The following is a 17,270-nucleotide window of genomic DNA, read 5'->3' as shown; positions in this document are numbered from 1 at the left end:
CGTATTGACGTCTGCTGGGTCACTCATGGTTCGCATATCGTATGTTTGGAAAAAAAAAACTTTCAGAGTTTCTCCTCAAAATGCAATGTGTATGACATCTGTACAATATTTAGTTCTTATGCAATAAGTGTTCACTGACTTAATGTACACACTGTATAATGTAATGAAGTATTACATGTAACCATGTTTGTTCGCCACTGTTATTACGTTATTGGTGACAACTTCGATTCCTTGCAAATTCTTAAAGATGTGTGAATAAGTTAGTGCAACAAACAGCGGTGAGAGAAAGTTGTTTTCGTTGTGTTGTGCAGACGAGAAGAAGCTGAAGATCGAAGACTTCTTGCCCATCTACTCGCAGGTGAAGAAGGAGAAGGAGGTGGGATCGTACGAGGACTTCCTGGAGTGTCTCAAGCTGTATGACAAGGCGGAGGACGGCAAGATGCTGTCGGCCGAGCTGTCCCACACACTGCTGTCGCTCGGTAAGCTTGCCACGGCTGAACCGTGTGTTAGTGACGGGAGGTCATAATGGCGGGACAGCTGACTTGTACAGCCAAGGATCTAAGGCTTTTTCGTTTCAGTCACAGAAGAACTACTGAGTATTCAGCACAACACCTATCTTAACGTAATAGGTTCTAGCGTTCGATCAAACTCAATTTTCGAAGAAAATCACCTCGTTTGCTGGAACCAACACACACACACACACACACACACACACACACACACGCGCGCGCGCGCGCGCGCGCGCGCGCGCGTGCGTGTGTTTATTAGTGTATCGTGTAAAAATTTGAAGTAAATCTGTCAAAGTATTTGAGAACTTTGATTACAATGTTAAACTTCATGCGTGTGTGTTTTAGGCCTCCAGCAAAAGAAGTGATTTTCTCCGAAAATTCAGTTTGATCCCAACCTAGAACTTACTATGGTAAGATTGTTGTGGTTGGTTGTTTTGAGGAAGGAGACCAGACAGCGAGGTCATCCTTCTCATCGGATTAGGGAAGGACGGGGAAGGAAGTCGGCCGTGCCCTTTGAAAGGAAACATCCCGGCAAGATTGTTGTGTTGAATACAAAGTATTTCTCCAGGGACTGAAACGAAAAATAGCTAGCTATAATGGGCGAAAGCTTTAATTGTGAGAGTCTTTTTGTTGTGCCTAACTGCGACTCTACATCTCCGCTATATGGTGACTGGTGAGTAGTAACTTTCCTTTTCATAATATTGTTACATTCCATCCTGGTTTTTCCATTGTTTGATTATATCGTAACAACCGATCACCACAACGTAAATTCGACCTTTAGAAAAACTTACTAATAATATTTCAACACAAATAATGCAACAATGCTTTATATGCCAATAAAAGAAACAGCTGTGAGCGATAAAAGCAGCAATTTAAGAAAAGCCGGCCACACAAGCTCGAGTAATTCGTAACTAGACACGACATCCAAGAATAGAATTTAAGACCATGTCTTTAATAACATTTCTACTTAAAAGATGTGCCAATATGCAACAAAAGCAGAATGTGAAGGAAAGACTGTGCACGTACAACGATTTATTCGTACGACAGCGGTATAAAAACTTATATAGTTAACAAGTTTCAAATGGTTCAAATGGCTCTGAGCACTATGGGACGCAACTGCTGTGGTCATAAGTCCCCTAGAACTTAGAACTACTTAAACCTAACTAACCTAAGGACAGCACACAACACCCAGCCATCACGAGGCAGAGAAAATCCCTGACCCCGCCGGGAATCGAACCCGGGAACCCGGGCGTGAACAAGTTTCAGTATGTCCATCTTTTCAGAGATTACAGGACTGGGCTGATCGGTACAGGATGTCAAATCAAACACATTTCAGCCGTCTAATTTCCAAATTGTTATTTTATTTTCTTGCGATAACAGTTTAGAAATAGACGGCTGAAAGGTGTTCGATTTAACATCCTGTCTAGTTTACAGTCATCATTAGCTGTTATAAATATAATGGCTGCAACCAGCTTGACACGGAGACACGTTGACAACATCTGATGTATAGCGTAAAAGCTCCTACCCCAGAAATACCTACCGACATTATTCGATAATACATGCACGTAGAAGTTCTTACAAGCTACTTTAACCTATAATACTGCAGCAAAAAGTCAATGGTAATAACGTTAATGGAGTTACTTTGGTGTTTCTTGAGGATTGTTGGAAGTGCACGCTCTGAGATGTGACGGGAAGTTATTGTATAAATGGGGCTCTCAGCAGTAATCAACAAAGCTACAGCAAGCAGGTGGCGCATTTTGTTGAGATGAACTAAAGCTAAAATTTAATATCATGATTTATTTAGAACCTTTCGGTGTCCATGACAATGGATATAACTGCAGTTAGGGACGTGCTGCAACTATCGCAGAACTGTGCAGCTCGTGAATTCCACGATGCCACTGAAGTTCTAACCACACCTTTGCGATGTGAAAATTATTCAAGAATACGGTAGTGAACAACTTGTGACAAGTAATCCATACTTGATAAATTGTACAGCAATGACGGATCACTATAGTGACTATCCGTAAGATATACAGGCTACGATCAACACTTTTTTGAATCAGTAATGGAATGCTCGCTAACTGCCCCCCAAGTGTCTTCTGATTTATTCGTTGGCTTCACCGACTCGAAACCAAACTATCACTTCGAGTGAAAGACAGGCTGCAGCTTACTGTAGAAGTTACACCGAACAAAATTCCCAACGAGGCAGGTTTCAATTTCACTGACCATCCAATGAGCCCGTTGGTCCAGACGACATTTCTCACACTCGGAAAGTTCTGCCCAGTACTACCATGTATATGGTTAAAGTAAAACGACTTTTTTGCACATATGTACGTGGATAATATAGGTAGTAGATTTATCTTGTAGTTGAAATGAGTACCTGTAACAATCCAAACTTAATATATAAAAAAAAAATCAGTAAAATTTCAAGTTTACTTTTCACTAACACACACACCTCAATGAAAAGTAAACTTGAAATTTTTTCTTATTGCTCATCCACTGCAACAGAAATTTAAATCAGATGCCTTTGTGTAGTAAATTAAACTACTGTTAAAATTTTCATTTTGCCCATGTTTTCATTAATTAGTTAACATGTATGTAAAAGTCCACTGCAAAATAATAATATAAGTGCTCAAATTATAATTAAACCTGTAGTTGCTGTTGTAAATGTATACTGACATAATCAGTGTTGCCCTAAACAATGATCAAATAGTAGATAAATAAATGTTACAGGTGAGAGACTGACAGATGACGAGTGTGAGTCCATCCTGAAGGAGTGCCTGGACCCTGAGGATGAGGACGGTTTTGTTCCCTATGCTCGTATGTATACATCTCAAAGTTATTTGTGTAAAGCAGTCTTCATTCCAGTTTTTCATTTTTTTTAAGTTTTTAGAGAGCATAGTTTTAGCTATTCTGTGGATACATAACTGGGCACATATATGAACCAATTTCTCCTAGCTTCATGCAGATTCCTAACTCCATATAGTCCTGAAAATTTGTGCTTGTGAATTTTTAATAGCTGTGAAAATACTTGTAGAATTTAAAACTAAAAATGTGGGGCACATGCAGTTGGTAATAGGAGGGAGTTGAGCTATTCATGCATCTGTTACATACTGCATGCTCCCCACATTTTCGTTTAAAATTCTACAAGTAGGCCTATTTTCATATGTATGAAAAATTCACAAGCACATATTTTCAAGATCGTCGGTATAGGGTCAGGAGAAATTATGTTGCACTGACTAATCAATTGCAAAATTTGAACCAAGCATAGATGGTAAAGTGACTTAATAAATAATAGTTTAACATACTGAATTGAGAGACACACTCCATTACATGAAAAGTTCAGATCTATGCTCTTTCTTACCCTCTATAAATTTTACTGTGGGTATTTTTTGGTTCCTCATAGGACTTGTGGATACCATAAATACTCTTAGTGCTTTTTTATTCTTTGAACCATTTTTCTTCATTAATAACATGAATGCGAAGTTTTCTCCTTATTCTTTTCTTAGTAAGTAAGCAAGCTGAGATGATTATGAATGCATTTAATTTTGCATTTAATTTTTCCCCTAGTTTCTAAATGTGTGTGGTTTTTTTGTTATGAAGTAAGAGACAGAAAAATGGAAATCATAGACTTTCAGAAAAGAACAGCAGCCAATAATAAATAAGCTATATTGTGTGTTTCATAATTGAATCAGACTTTTGAAGTAAGTAATTAGACCACTTACTTTTGTTTGTAATAATTTGATCTCAAAATGTTAGTTGCACAACAGACTTGCTCAAGGCCAGAGTCAGGTACATTAAACAAGGCTTAAGATTGTCACGAATCTCATAAAAATTTTGTTTGCTGACACAAAAGGGAATTGTTTCGAGTAGAGTAATGAAAGGTCATGAAATATTAGCTATAAATGATAGAGCTGAACTCTCTAGAATAAAATAAATTATTGTGATACAATTTAAACATATTTCATGATAATGGCATCGGTTCAGAGTTTACTCGTGCATTTTGCACTCTACACAATTATACCCAAATATTGATATAGAAATATCTTTAAGATCGTTTTGACTGACAGGATACACTTCCATATTAAAAAATTAATGCTGTTGTAACATTTTGTTTACACTAGGTGGCTGTTTTTATTTTCAGTACCGACACAAGCAACCTGTTCAAACAGCACGCAAATTTTGGCACTGATGGCACAGTAGTAGGCAGGAAAATATAATGCATTACTTAGATAGAAAACAGCATGTAACCTAACATTAGCTCCGCTCATGTGAAATACACAATACCTTACAAATTTTGATATCAGTTGAACAGGAATCCCCCCCCCCCTCCCGCCCCCGGAGGCATTCGACACCATCACACTATTTACTAACGCCACTGACACAATGATTGTCATATACTCTAGGGATAATTACTGATGGGTAGAACCACGTCAACTGTCCTGCAAGATGACATCTTTCTTGTTAGAGTCATTTCAAGTAACAGATGGTATATAAGGCTGGTGTAACAAATGACATATTGTCTGAATTGGTGATAAATGCAAGACGAGTAGAAAAGATTTGAGCACAGTGCTCATGATCTGCCATTGGGTCAGTTTCGATTGGATATATAAAACCAACCATATGTGGGGAATTTGGGAAGGGTTAGCACATCTGCAAAGGGGGTGGAGTAGTATAAAACTTGTGGGAATTGTTCGTGGGTAACATTCACCTATTGATGAGACTGGAGGGGGAGATGGTGGTAGGAATTCAGATATTTGCTTGTAACTAGCAAATTTCATGTGGGGAAAAACAGGATGAAAGGGATTAAAATACACATGGGACAGTATAGAAATGATTTATACAGTAACCCATTTGAATAGAACTGGGGCAGGGGGAAGACAGATGTATGAGGCGTGTTCCATCACGCTTAATACAATAGCTTGTTGAGTATCATTATTTATGTGCAGATGAAATACTGACTTTCATAATGTACATAATCAGTAAAACACACATGAGCGTGCGTGCTCGCAAGCCCCCCCCCCCACCTCCCCACCCCCACCCCCTCCCACACACATACATTCACAGAGAAAGAGAAGGGTGGATGTTTTGTAGTATACATTTGTGTGTGAGATTTTGAATTTAGACTACCATTGCAGGAAACTTATCACATTTATGCTGTGTAAGATTCTGCGAAGAAAGTACTCTGACTATCAACAGAATTATTTTTGATCACTACGACAGATTTTTCTTATGTTTAAAAAGCGATGTAGTTCCATATTAGATATGCAAATCTAGCAAAATTGATATAGTTCCACAATTAATATGCAAACAAACGTGTGTCCCTCTAAGGCTTTTAGCACAGAGCTGTGGTAAATTCTGGTGTAATTCAGGTAGTGAACTTAATTCATTCAGAAAAGCACAAAATTTCAAAAAAAGAAGAAGAAAATTTTGGCACTTTGAGAGTGACAACATACTCTGTTGGTTGCTGTTCATTTCTGCCCTTTTCCAACACTTGTGCTCACCTTTACAGAACAGGTGATGCTGCTAATGTATTTCTTGCATGCAAATAATTATAATGTTACATCTGCTCACTGGAGAGCAAGCTGCTTTGTGTCCAGAATCTCATACTGCAACCAAATATTGTCAGACTCCCATGACACTTTGATATGCACATTTCTTTTTGACAGAAATATCTACCATAGTTCAAGGAGGTGGTGGAAGTGAATGATATGACAAGTAAATGGGGCAAAATTTTGGGAATATACTTGCTGCACATGAAAGAAGAAAATGTGGTTGTGCCAGTATGTTTCTGGAATGGTCCAGGAATTAATTACTAAATAGAACATCCTCGCCAACACCACTATTCTCATTTATGGTCAGAATAAGCATTCAGCTCACTCAGCTCCTAAAAAAGGAGAACTAATTTTTTTACTGTATTAAAATCATAAACAGTTAATTATTTTACGGTGTAAAGTCACATGTGCACTGAACAGTGTGGCACTGATAAAGTATCGTCGATCATTGGAGTGAGACGTATGTACTTGTAGGCATAAGGGGGAGGGTACAGATTTATGATACATCGTTATTTGTACCTCCAGGGTTTTAGAAGGCGACTGCATGAAAACTATGAGATGTAAAGAAAATTGACGTGTCAGTGGATAGAGCATTATAAGTGCTCGATATTGGCGTGTGTGTGTGTGTGTGTGTGTGTGTGTGTGTGTGTGTGTGTGTGTGTGTGTGTGTGTGTGTGTGTGTGTGGTTTTTTTTAAGATGTACTCTGTCCACTGATACATGTCTGCTTTCTGTGTGCCTTGTAGTTTCTTTACAGTTGTCTTGTGATACCTCAGATGTGGGTCTACTGATGACTGAACCTGTATTTCAAAAATATTTAGTAATTGAAAGTGTTTAGTGTAGGTATGTTATTTATTCTGCATTAGGGATATGCTGCGGTGTCCTCCATTTAACATTTGAGAAATGGAAAATTTTGAAAATGTGTCAAGCTCAATCTCTAGGTCAGTGATGCATCATTGGCTGCATTGGTGGCCGTATTGTCGGCACTCTTTATTCCAGGCTGTAATCTCAGCTTCAGCTGCTACATCTCCTCTTGAGTACGTACCTCATATTAAACTTCATGTTGTAGGGCACCAATAGTTTTGTTTGACATTTCGTGATTGAACTGTGTGAGGTTGACAGAAAATGTGCAATGGGCTAGGAATTTGGGAACAAGTTCTAGTCTTAGTGAGCCAACAAGCCCTGTCCTGTGAATGAGGTCAATGTGGATGCTTTGACAATCCACGTAAGGGTGAGGATGCAGAACGTAAAGCAGCGTATCAGGTTTACAAGCTATAATATACACCCCCCTTGTAGACCTGTAAAACAATGTGTGTCTCATGTTGATGTAACATTTTATCTCCTCTGCATTTGAGGAACTTATCCCTGAGATTTTTGCCCCCTTTTGTCTATGCAACTCACACATTATACCCTGTAGTGTATACCTGCTGCTGGATGGTGTGGGCTTCCACACACATGTACAATGCATCGTAACCTGTGCAGTGTGACAAGTCTGGACACAAATGTCAGCAGGGCACCTAAAGTTTCCGAAAGCCCCAGTTGTGGTGTTTTGTTTAATAACGTTTGTGTGATTGTCCCCTATTTTCAGCATTCATCAAACGGCTGATGTCATAGATGGTCACCTTAGAAGTCCAAAGACTCATTGCATTAAGTGTAACAAAATTTAATGTCCATCGTAAGTACTGTGCTCGTATGTGATTATTATGTTTCAGTTTTACTGTCTTTCATGTTTCTGTGTTGGCTGTGTTATGTGGAGCCTAAGTGTGTTTTTATTTTTTTTTTATCTCTTGCTGTCATACTGCTTTAAGATTTTTTCAGTGTGCCGGAGAAATGGGATAACACATCTTGCATGCATTATTTTTTTACATAATTTTCTCACAACTTCCTTGACATTAAAAAATTATCTGCTCTTCCTTTTTTTTTTTTTTTAAAAAAAAAAGATTGTATGTTGAACTGACAATGCCACAACTTGTCTATAGTTAACAACATTTCACAAAATTTTTTGAGATTTAATTGTTGTTTTTATGAGTGTATATGTCATAAATAAGGAACTAAAACTATCTGAAATTTGATTGTCAAAAAATTTCTATAAATGTTTTCCTTTTTAAGAAATAGCACATTACAAATTAACATACAAGACACAGACATGTATAGCGAAGTGTACACAGATACGAACTAATGCAGTCTAAAGATAGTGCTTTCTATATGTCAGCTTATGATCTTTAATGCTAGCAAGCTTGTGTCAAATAATATATTTTATTTATATCTACCTAAATATCTGTAAATATTAAAGTCAATAGAGATCTCAAAACACTAAGTTTACTCATCTAAATCTTAAATGGCATACACAGTAAAATGAATGGAACACTCTCTGATTTATAAGATAAATTATTGTTAAATGTGCAGGAGAATTCTTTTGGGGAAGGTCTCAACCAATTGTAAAACCCGTGTTTGGAAATGGAGATATCAGAACAGAATACAGTCTCTTTGTAGACCATGTTGAAAGTGTTTATTTGTCTCCACTAGACACAATGAATGTGACAACTCATACTGCAGAAAGTGCAAGACAACATTTGATTGGGTATTGTAGTAATTTACTGTATTACAGAGAAAAGTGGCTATTGAAAACTAGGTCTGTACGGATATTAATTTCCACCTCTGTATTCTGCGAAAGCCATTTGACTGTGGAGTCTTCGAGCAATATGCCCATCCTTTGAGCACAGCCCACAGGCAGACATCTTGCAGGAACATATTTTGGAAGAGAAGTGTTCATAATCCAACAGAAGTGACCTCACTTCACTTCCAAAACCAATTAGACATTGTACCCATCTTCAGATAGTGGAATGTTATTTAATGTATCTTATTGTTATCAAATGTTATCTTAAAATAAGAAAAAGTTGAAGTTGTTTGTGATGTGCATAAATATATCTATTTATCAAGCTATCATGCTACTCATTTGTAGAGAAATCAGAGTTTATTTAAAGTAATATCAGGCTCAATGGTCTACCATTAAAATGTACACATGGAAACTGAGAAGGTATGAGATCAAATCTAAGCAAGACCATGAAAATTCTGACTGACTTCACCTCTCAATGATGTGAGGAGTCACCAGAAATGACATGTGGTCTGGATTCCATATTAAACTGAGGTCCCCTTATCCCAGTCAAATAACTGGGGAGAAGATTAGGGACATACGTCACCAAAGTGCCATCCAATTGAATGACTTCACCTGATGACTGATTATTATCTTTAAAATAACTATGTATGGGAGCAGCATCTAAAATCATTGTCAGTCTCTGTTATTCTAAATAAAATAGCCCCATACACAATTAATGCTTCAAATTTTTTTCTAATGATTTGAAATATTAACTGAATCATTTTTGCAAGATATGCAATGGATATAAAAAAGTAAATTGACACTGAAAGTTAATGTATTTTAAAATAAAAATACACTGAAATGTATACTAGGTGTCTGCTGCTGGTTAGCCTTTCAGTAGATTATAAAATGTTTAATTTCATTCTGATATCTCCATTCTCATTCCTCGTGTTCTTGGAAGTTTGGAATATCCCAAAATAGAAATTGAACGGAACACAAGATATTAAATAAGACAACAAATAAAACTTAAGTTTATTGTACACTACAGCACAGTACTCCATATGCAAAGAGCCCAAGTCGGTGAATAAAAACTGACGAATGAAAGGCAGCTGAAGGCATGTCACAGTTTTATGCATGTTAAGTTATCAGTGTATTCCTTCATGGTAATAGTGGAGACATATCAGTTCCTATGCCAAATGAATCATAAATCTTGTCACACTCAGCACACTTGAGGTAAATATGAACACATCGCAAGTGTATTATATTTTTAGTTGTGAACTGAAGTGTGATCACAGTATTGGCTGTGTCATGTGGTACATAACAGAATTACAGCCAGACAATTCATACACTAAAAGTTTAAATTAAAATGTTGAAAATAAAAACCCATTATCATGTCCTTCATACAATTAACTGTGATTTATAGGATCTGACACCAGTACATTTTCAAGAGGCAGCAATGTTTCTTATATGAGCTTTTCAGTGTTTAGCTGTAAACGATAAACAGTTGAGATCCCGATACTTAACTGTCCAGTCATTAATAAAACTGCAGCTTACAAGCACCGCAGCATTTCATTTCAGTGCCAGTTACATGTGTTAAGCTGGGCTCTGGAGAGTCCATTCTCAACCAGACTTAAACCTTTGTTTTCCTTTCTCCCGTACTTGTGCCATCACAGAAGCTGATGTGTCAGCAGGGACACTGTCCTGGGGCAAAAACACTTTTTTTTTTCTTTTCTAATCATGATCACTTCTGCTGTGGTGCTATTAAATTATGTAGTAAGAGCCAGTCACTATCCTGCAGTTTTAAAAATAATAAAACACCACAGAAGGAAGTGAACGGCCTTACACATTGCAATGTAACACACCCCAAATTTGAGTCGCATTCTCGATTGAGGCGATGTGTATTAATACTGTGAGATTGAATGTAGGACTGTTGAAGTAATATATGTAGACAAATTGAAGTGGGAAGTTGGCCAGAATGCGCATAAAACATTTATCTTGTTGTTTCTATATAAGCTTAATCGCATAAAATCAGTCACTTGACATCTCAAAGCTAAGTCATTTCACACAGTTATCTACAAAACAGAAAGAGGTAGATCATATGCCAACTGCACTTAAAGTGTGTGACAGAGGAACTACAGAGTAGGGACTGTCACGTACACTGCACGTAACGTGGGGACGGGGCCAGTGAGGACGGCAAAACCAGCTGATCAGTTTTGGCCTAGAAGGAATACACAGAATGAAGTAGGTGGTGTGATTGGCAGATTTTTGACTGTGCTGTTTGTTTCAGTAGTTGAAACTGTCACATTATTCTACAGATGACTGAAAGATTGGGCTGTCCTGAGTATATCACAACTTGAGGTAGAAAATGCTATGCTGCAGCAACACTAGTCTCTTATTGGTTTGTTTTGGAATGAATATTCAAAAGGAAGTGTCTCATACAGATATCTATAACAGCATTAAGTTTATGAGATGTTTACTCACACAGATTTGTAAGTTACAGTGAAGTAACGGGAAGCCTGTGCCAAGTGGGCAGACATAACAGTGCTGTGCCACAAGGTGGTCACTGTACATGCCGGGCAGTAGGACTTTGCAAAAAGTAGTGTCACTGAGCAGACTGCCTTGTTCAACTGATGTTTTAAATTAGATAGAAATGGCTCATCAGTTGACTTGATGCACACTGGGAATAGAGATATTGAGCAACTTATCTCTCTTGTTTATCATCGTACTGAAAATGTATTCTATGAGACCAGTTTTTGCAGCTATTTGACTATAGTTAAATGCTTGATATGTAAAATGTTAAAGAGTAATTAAGCTTAGCTGACTTACAAAATCCATGAATTTGAATCATATTCAGAATGTGTGTAATTACCTGCAAATGTGTTCCAAATATGAGAGAAGAAATCTGACAGACCTACAAGAATGGTGAAGTGTCTATATCTCCTACATCACTTGTGCCGATGGTATCACAGTAATTTGGGCCTGCTGGAGGTGACTGATTTTATGTCCACTGAGACACTATCTCTCCAAATACAATTAGAATTCCAGCCAAGTAATGAAGCAAGGTGTTATTGACTTTCAGTCAGTTATTTGAACAACACACTAGGCATACCTTTACTCACATACAGAGTTACAGTGGAACTGTAGTTCAAAGTGGGATAAGAACCACCGTACACCTAGTATTTTACACACACACACACACACACACACACACACAATTTTAATCATTAAATTGATACTCCAATAAACCCACCAGTACATCTGACAGTAATAACATTCTTTAGATGATAAGAGAAAATCAGTGGAAATTGAACAGTGACATGAGTAAAGGCAACCACTCACCATGCTTAGGTATTGGACTGTAGATAGTCACATAAAGAAGATAAAGGACACTGTAGGTCACCTGTCGAATCTACAGTCTTCCTCGTAACAGAGCTACAGTCTCTCAGTTGTGTGGCCCAACTGAGGTCATTGACTACCTCAGTTGTAATGGGCAGAACTTGAGTGATGCCTGTGGCTTCTCCAAGACTCCTGCCATCTTTATCCAGCCACCAGCCACTTAGAACTGTGCGGATGGGTATCATCCTCTATCATATCCTTGCCCTTTGTCTATGCCTACGCTTAATCCCATTCCGTTTCTAGTCCTCACCCTTACTTCCCCTCCTAGTCACATTTCTGTCTGACCTCGTTTCTAGGCCTGTGTATCCCTCTCCACACTACCCTCTTTATTCTCACACCTGTGCACAAGCAGTTACCCCGGCAGGCAACTGCACACACTGTATTTACTTTCCTTATCAACATTTACCCTTCCACACTACTGAAGATGACTCGCTTTATTCGTACCGCCGCACTAAGCGACGTATCTCCTGTACACTTTCGTTATGTGTATGTATTTGGAGGGGGAATTATGACAGTGCAGGAGTTGGAGACCCACTGAAAAGCTGAGCTACGATTTTTAGGCTTTCGTTTACATGTGAGCCACTACTTGACACCTCTTCTGAATGGTTGTCTACTCATCCCACTGTTAACACTCGTACGATACAGTGGTGTACTGTAAATTTATTTGTCTTGAACACAACATAAAAAGTAACTGGTTTCACTTGTCAAACTACCATTCTCAAGTCCACAAAAGTATAAGGAAATGGCTAAAGGTCAGGATTGGTGAAAGCGTGATACATAAAAAATGATAATTAAATTAATAAATCTATTTAAACATTAAGACAGGATAGATATCTCCTGACGCAGCTGATGTCAAAAAGTGCATTGTTAGGAGTAACAAATAATGATTGTCGGAGGTACTGAAAATGTGCCCAATGCACTAATATGGTGATAGCACAATGGTTAGTCTCAGGGTGGCTGTGTTATTATGCCGCTAGTGCAAATGGACAAATTGCTGTTTGCAGTGTACCCTTATTCACAAAAATCTACTTTATGACACCAGTTGAATCAGGAGCTATACTGTATCACTGTGACTTAGTTTTTAAATGGAATTTTTAAATCTGTTTTGTTATGGATTGATCGTTCACTAGTATGATTTCCCTAACTGATAACCTTTTCCCTTTACTTTTTGTAGATCTGAAGATCGTTGTCCAGGAACTGGAACTGTCTAACTGCTTCTTTATATTGTGCTGGAGATGAGTAAATTTATAGTGGGCTATTATTGACTGCATATCTCCATAACTGGCAGTGCCCAGTCTTGCAAAGAGAGCGTATTTTGTGTCGCTGTGTTTATACAGGGCTATTATGAATGATTGAAGCGATTTCATAAATTCACTGAAGCTCCATTCATTAACATATGGTCACGACACACTACAGATACGTAGAAAAACTCAAAGTTTTGTTCGGCTGAAGCCGCACTTCAGGTTTCTGCCGCCAGAGCGCTCGAGAGCGCAGTGAGACAAAATGGCGACAGGAGCCAAGAAAGCGTATGTTGTGCTTGAAATGCACTCACATCGGTCAGTCATAACAGTGCAACGACACTTCAGTACGAAGTTCAACAAAGATCCACCAACTGCCTACTCCATTCGGCGATGGTATGCACAGTTTAAAGCTTCTGGATGCCTCTGTAAAGGGAAATCAACGGATTGCAACAGCTCATGGAAGAGGATGCGTTCAGTGTGAAATTTGTTTTCAGTGATGAAGCAACATTTTTTCTTAATGGTGAAGTGAACAGACACAATGTGCGAAACTGGGCGGTAGAGAATCCTCACGCATTCGTGCAGCAAATTCGCAATTCACCAAAAGTTAACATGTTTCGTGCAATCTCACAGTTTAAAGCTTACGGCCCCTTTTTCTTCTGCGAAAAAAACGTTACAGGACACGTGTATCTGGACATGCTGGAAAATTGGCTCATGCCACAACTGGAGACCGACAACGCCGACTTCATCTTTCAACAGGATGGTGCTCCACCGCACTTCCATCATGATGTTCGGAATTTCTTAAACAGGAGATTGGAAAACCGATGGATCGGTCGTGGTGGAGATCATGATCAGCAATTCATGTCATGGCCTCCACGCTCTCCCGACTTAACCCCATGTGATTTCTTTCTGTGGGTTATGTGAAAGATTCAGTGTTTAAACCTCCTCTACCAAGAAACGCGACAGAACTGCGAGTTCGCATCAACGATGCTTTCGAACTCATTGATGGGGACATGGTGCGCCGAGTGTGGGAGGAACTTGATTATCGGCTTGATGTCTGCCGAATCACTAAAGGGGCACATATCGAACATTTGTGAATGCCTAAAAAAACTTTTTGAGTTTCTGTATGTGTGTGCAAAGCATTGTGAAAATATCTCAAATAATAAAGTTATTGTAGAGCTGTGAAATCGCTTCAATCATTTGTAATAACCCTGTATGGTGTAACTGAGGCACTGACCTGATTCAGACAAGTGTCCAGATGGTTTTCACTAGCAGACTCTAATATCTCTCCCCAATGTGTGCTCCTGCAGCTTTCCTGAAGCGCCTCATCGCAGGACCACCAGAGGAGAAGCCGGCCGAGGCCAAGTAGATCGCAGGCGGCGCACACGTAGCGGGCCCGGCGAGCTCCACGCGACACCCTCCAGCACCCACTGCACCAGCGATGGCTACAGAAACGGCGGTGCTCGCCCGACTCGGCCGGGTGTCCTCTGCGCCGGGAGTGCCGACCGGCCCGGGCGGAGGCGACGGGACAGCAAATCCGGAGGAAACTGCCAAAGAAGTGTGGACTAGAAGTCGACAAAAGTGACCGTCGTACAACAGAAAAACTGTCGAGTCAAATAAACTGGTGTGGTCCTGCTCTTTTTTTTTTTTTTTGTACATCACTGCCTTCAAAATTATTGCTCTTTTGCCGGAAAACAAACTGTAATCTGGAACACAGGATAAGGAAAATTGCAATAAAGTATGAAATAACAGCTGTCTCTTGTATGTGCATGTGTTTGTCTTTCTGTGTATTTTTTCTGTATCGAAACGTACAAATTCCCGTAAATTTAAATTTCTAAAAGACATTAAAGAATAAAAATCTTATGGAAGCATTTTGACTGGACATTTTTAAACACCTAAATGTAAACAGAAATAAGCAATCAGACACTGGGATTCTACCATCATAATGGCATGTCCCAAATGTAAAATTGCAAAGTGGGAGATTCTGATTGATTTGTAGATAATTCGTGCACCACTTTTATCTTTCTGTGGTGTGTTGTCAATGGAGATTGTGATTGAGCAATTGCCTTCTCTTAGATTACCATTTCACTGTGCAGTAAGTGGTTTTGTCTAGCCTGTGGCACTGTCAAATGCTTTCTTGATTGTGATGTAAGACAATAAAAGAAGTCAATCATTTTCTTTTACCTGACAGAAATATTATCTCAGAGCAAAAAACAAGTGCCATCTTCACAGTGTAGAAATGTGTTTGTTATATCTGCATGACAACTTCAAATTTAGCGATACACGACAAGTGTTTGCAGTTGTGAATATAAACAACCATCAGCTGTATAAGATAATGACAACGAAAATGTGTGCCAGACTGGGACTTGAACCCAGATTTCCCACTTCGCACAAGTGGTCACCTTAACTGCTTTGGCTATCTGTGCACGATTCACAGCCAGATCCCAACTTCCATATGTCATCATTCCTGCATCCCAACCTGTACTCATACACACATCGCGTGATTCCTGTACAGGGAGGACATTTAAATTGAAAGTTGCTGTCTAGTACTGGCAGATAAATACGATATTGCAGCGCCCGTGTTGTTAAGGACAATTCAATGTTCCTTTGGAGATGCACACATGTCCAAAAGAACATTGGATCGTCCTTAACACAGGCACTGCAATATCGTATCAAATTTAGCTTGTCAATACATTTATTCATTATTTGAAGATAAGTGTTCTGCATTAATATTAGTACCAGTACTCTGAATACGATGCATCATAAATGTTTTTTGTTGTAACACAAGAGCATTCCCACAGTCATCATTTCTAACCTAATAATGCCCTGGTGTATTATATTTTTCAAATCTGTTTTCTCACAGACTCCTTACTGTAATAACTTTTTGTGCTCTTATGTACAGTTCTGTATTTTTAATCCTCAAAAATGTTGTGTGTTCTGTAAGTGACAGTAGGCTGTAGACGCTATCAAAAAATTAACTAGAAGAATAATTTTTATTATACTGATTGTAATGTATTTCACATTTATAGCATCAACATGCAAAACAAACATTTTTTTTAATTACCAGTTTTTGCTGGGAAGTGTAGCAATCAGTTTGAAAGTTATGGCAAATAGGTGATTTAATCAATACAGGGGAAAGCCATAAATACTTGATTTTACACCAAACATCATGTGGTGTAAAAACAAACTGAGGAAAAGTTACGGAAGTTGCAAACGAACATATTTCATATTACAGTGGAAAACACCTAACTTACTTTACTAAAGTATACAGTTTCTGTAACTTACAATATAAAGTCTACAATATTTTTATCTTAAAGTGCAAGATTACGTTGATTTTTCTCACCAAACATGTGGTCCCTAATGGCTGTGAGATGTTGACTTTTAATGTAAAAAAATCAAGAAATGAGAGCTGCACGGTGAGGAAATGTGGGGAGTTACTGATAACGACAGGAAAACAAAGAAACAGATCAGGTAAGAGACTGACAATGACAATTATGTGCAGTTGGAGGGATGTGCAGGAAGGAGAACGGTTGGGAGATGGCCTGAGGAAGTTCTTTGCTGAATTCAACAGATACTGTGACTGTGCCGGCAATTTAACAAAACTGGGTAGAGGACGCTGCAGTATTGTGTAGACACGTTAATGTAGCAATTTTAGGTCGGAGATGTTTTGAACTACAGTCATGTAAGAAACCACTAGAGGTCAGGCTCAAACTACCACTTTACAAAATTGCCAGAGAAAGCTATTGTTCAGCAGCCATTACCGAATGCTCTGTTTCGTCCGCTTTGCTTTCGGTGGTGGTGCAATGCTTGTTGTTTTCTTATTTTGAAGTGAGTGATGAGTGTTCATGTGATCAGAGTACGACTCTCACAACATCAGAAGGGGCCAGTGATCCTTATGACAATGCTTTTACTGACGTACTAAACGTGAGCGTAGGCGAGGGGGAGGCGTGGCTCATTCCTCCACACCACTGCTCTCCC

The 17,270-nt window shown here is 38.7% G+C and overlaps 1 protein-coding gene across 2 annotated transcripts in view; it reads left to right on the top strand.

The window, feature by feature from the left end:
• Positions 1-15,056, top strand: part of LOC126215336 (myosin light chain 1) — a 67,509-nt gene extending 52,453 nt beyond the window's left edge. Inside the window, exons 4-7 of one of the 2 annotated variants that reach the window (XR_007542123.1) lie at positions 312-479; positions 3,243-3,329; positions 7,651-7,737; positions 14,603-15,056. Coding sequence is in view for 1 of the 2 variants with exons in the window: in XM_049942018.1 (XP_049797975.1) it covers positions 312-479; positions 3,243-3,329; positions 14,603-14,661 (314 nt within the window). In the remaining variant the exon portion in view is untranslated. The remainder of the gene's footprint in view (positions 1-311; positions 480-3,242; positions 3,330-7,650; positions 7,738-14,602) is intronic. The other variant, XM_049942018.1, reaches the window with a different exon arrangement.
• The last annotated feature ends 2,214 nt before the right edge of the window (positions 15,057-17,270 follow it).

The sequence above is a fragment of the Schistocerca nitens genome, chromosome 12, assembly GCF_023898315.1.
Source record: "Schistocerca nitens isolate TAMUIC-IGC-003100 chromosome 12, iqSchNite1.1, whole genome shotgun sequence".
Lineage (NCBI taxonomy): Eukaryota > Metazoa > Arthropoda > Insecta > Orthoptera > Acrididae > Schistocerca > Schistocerca nitens.
Note: the sequence above shows the minus strand (reverse complement) of the source record. Positions and strands in the feature narration are given on the sequence as shown.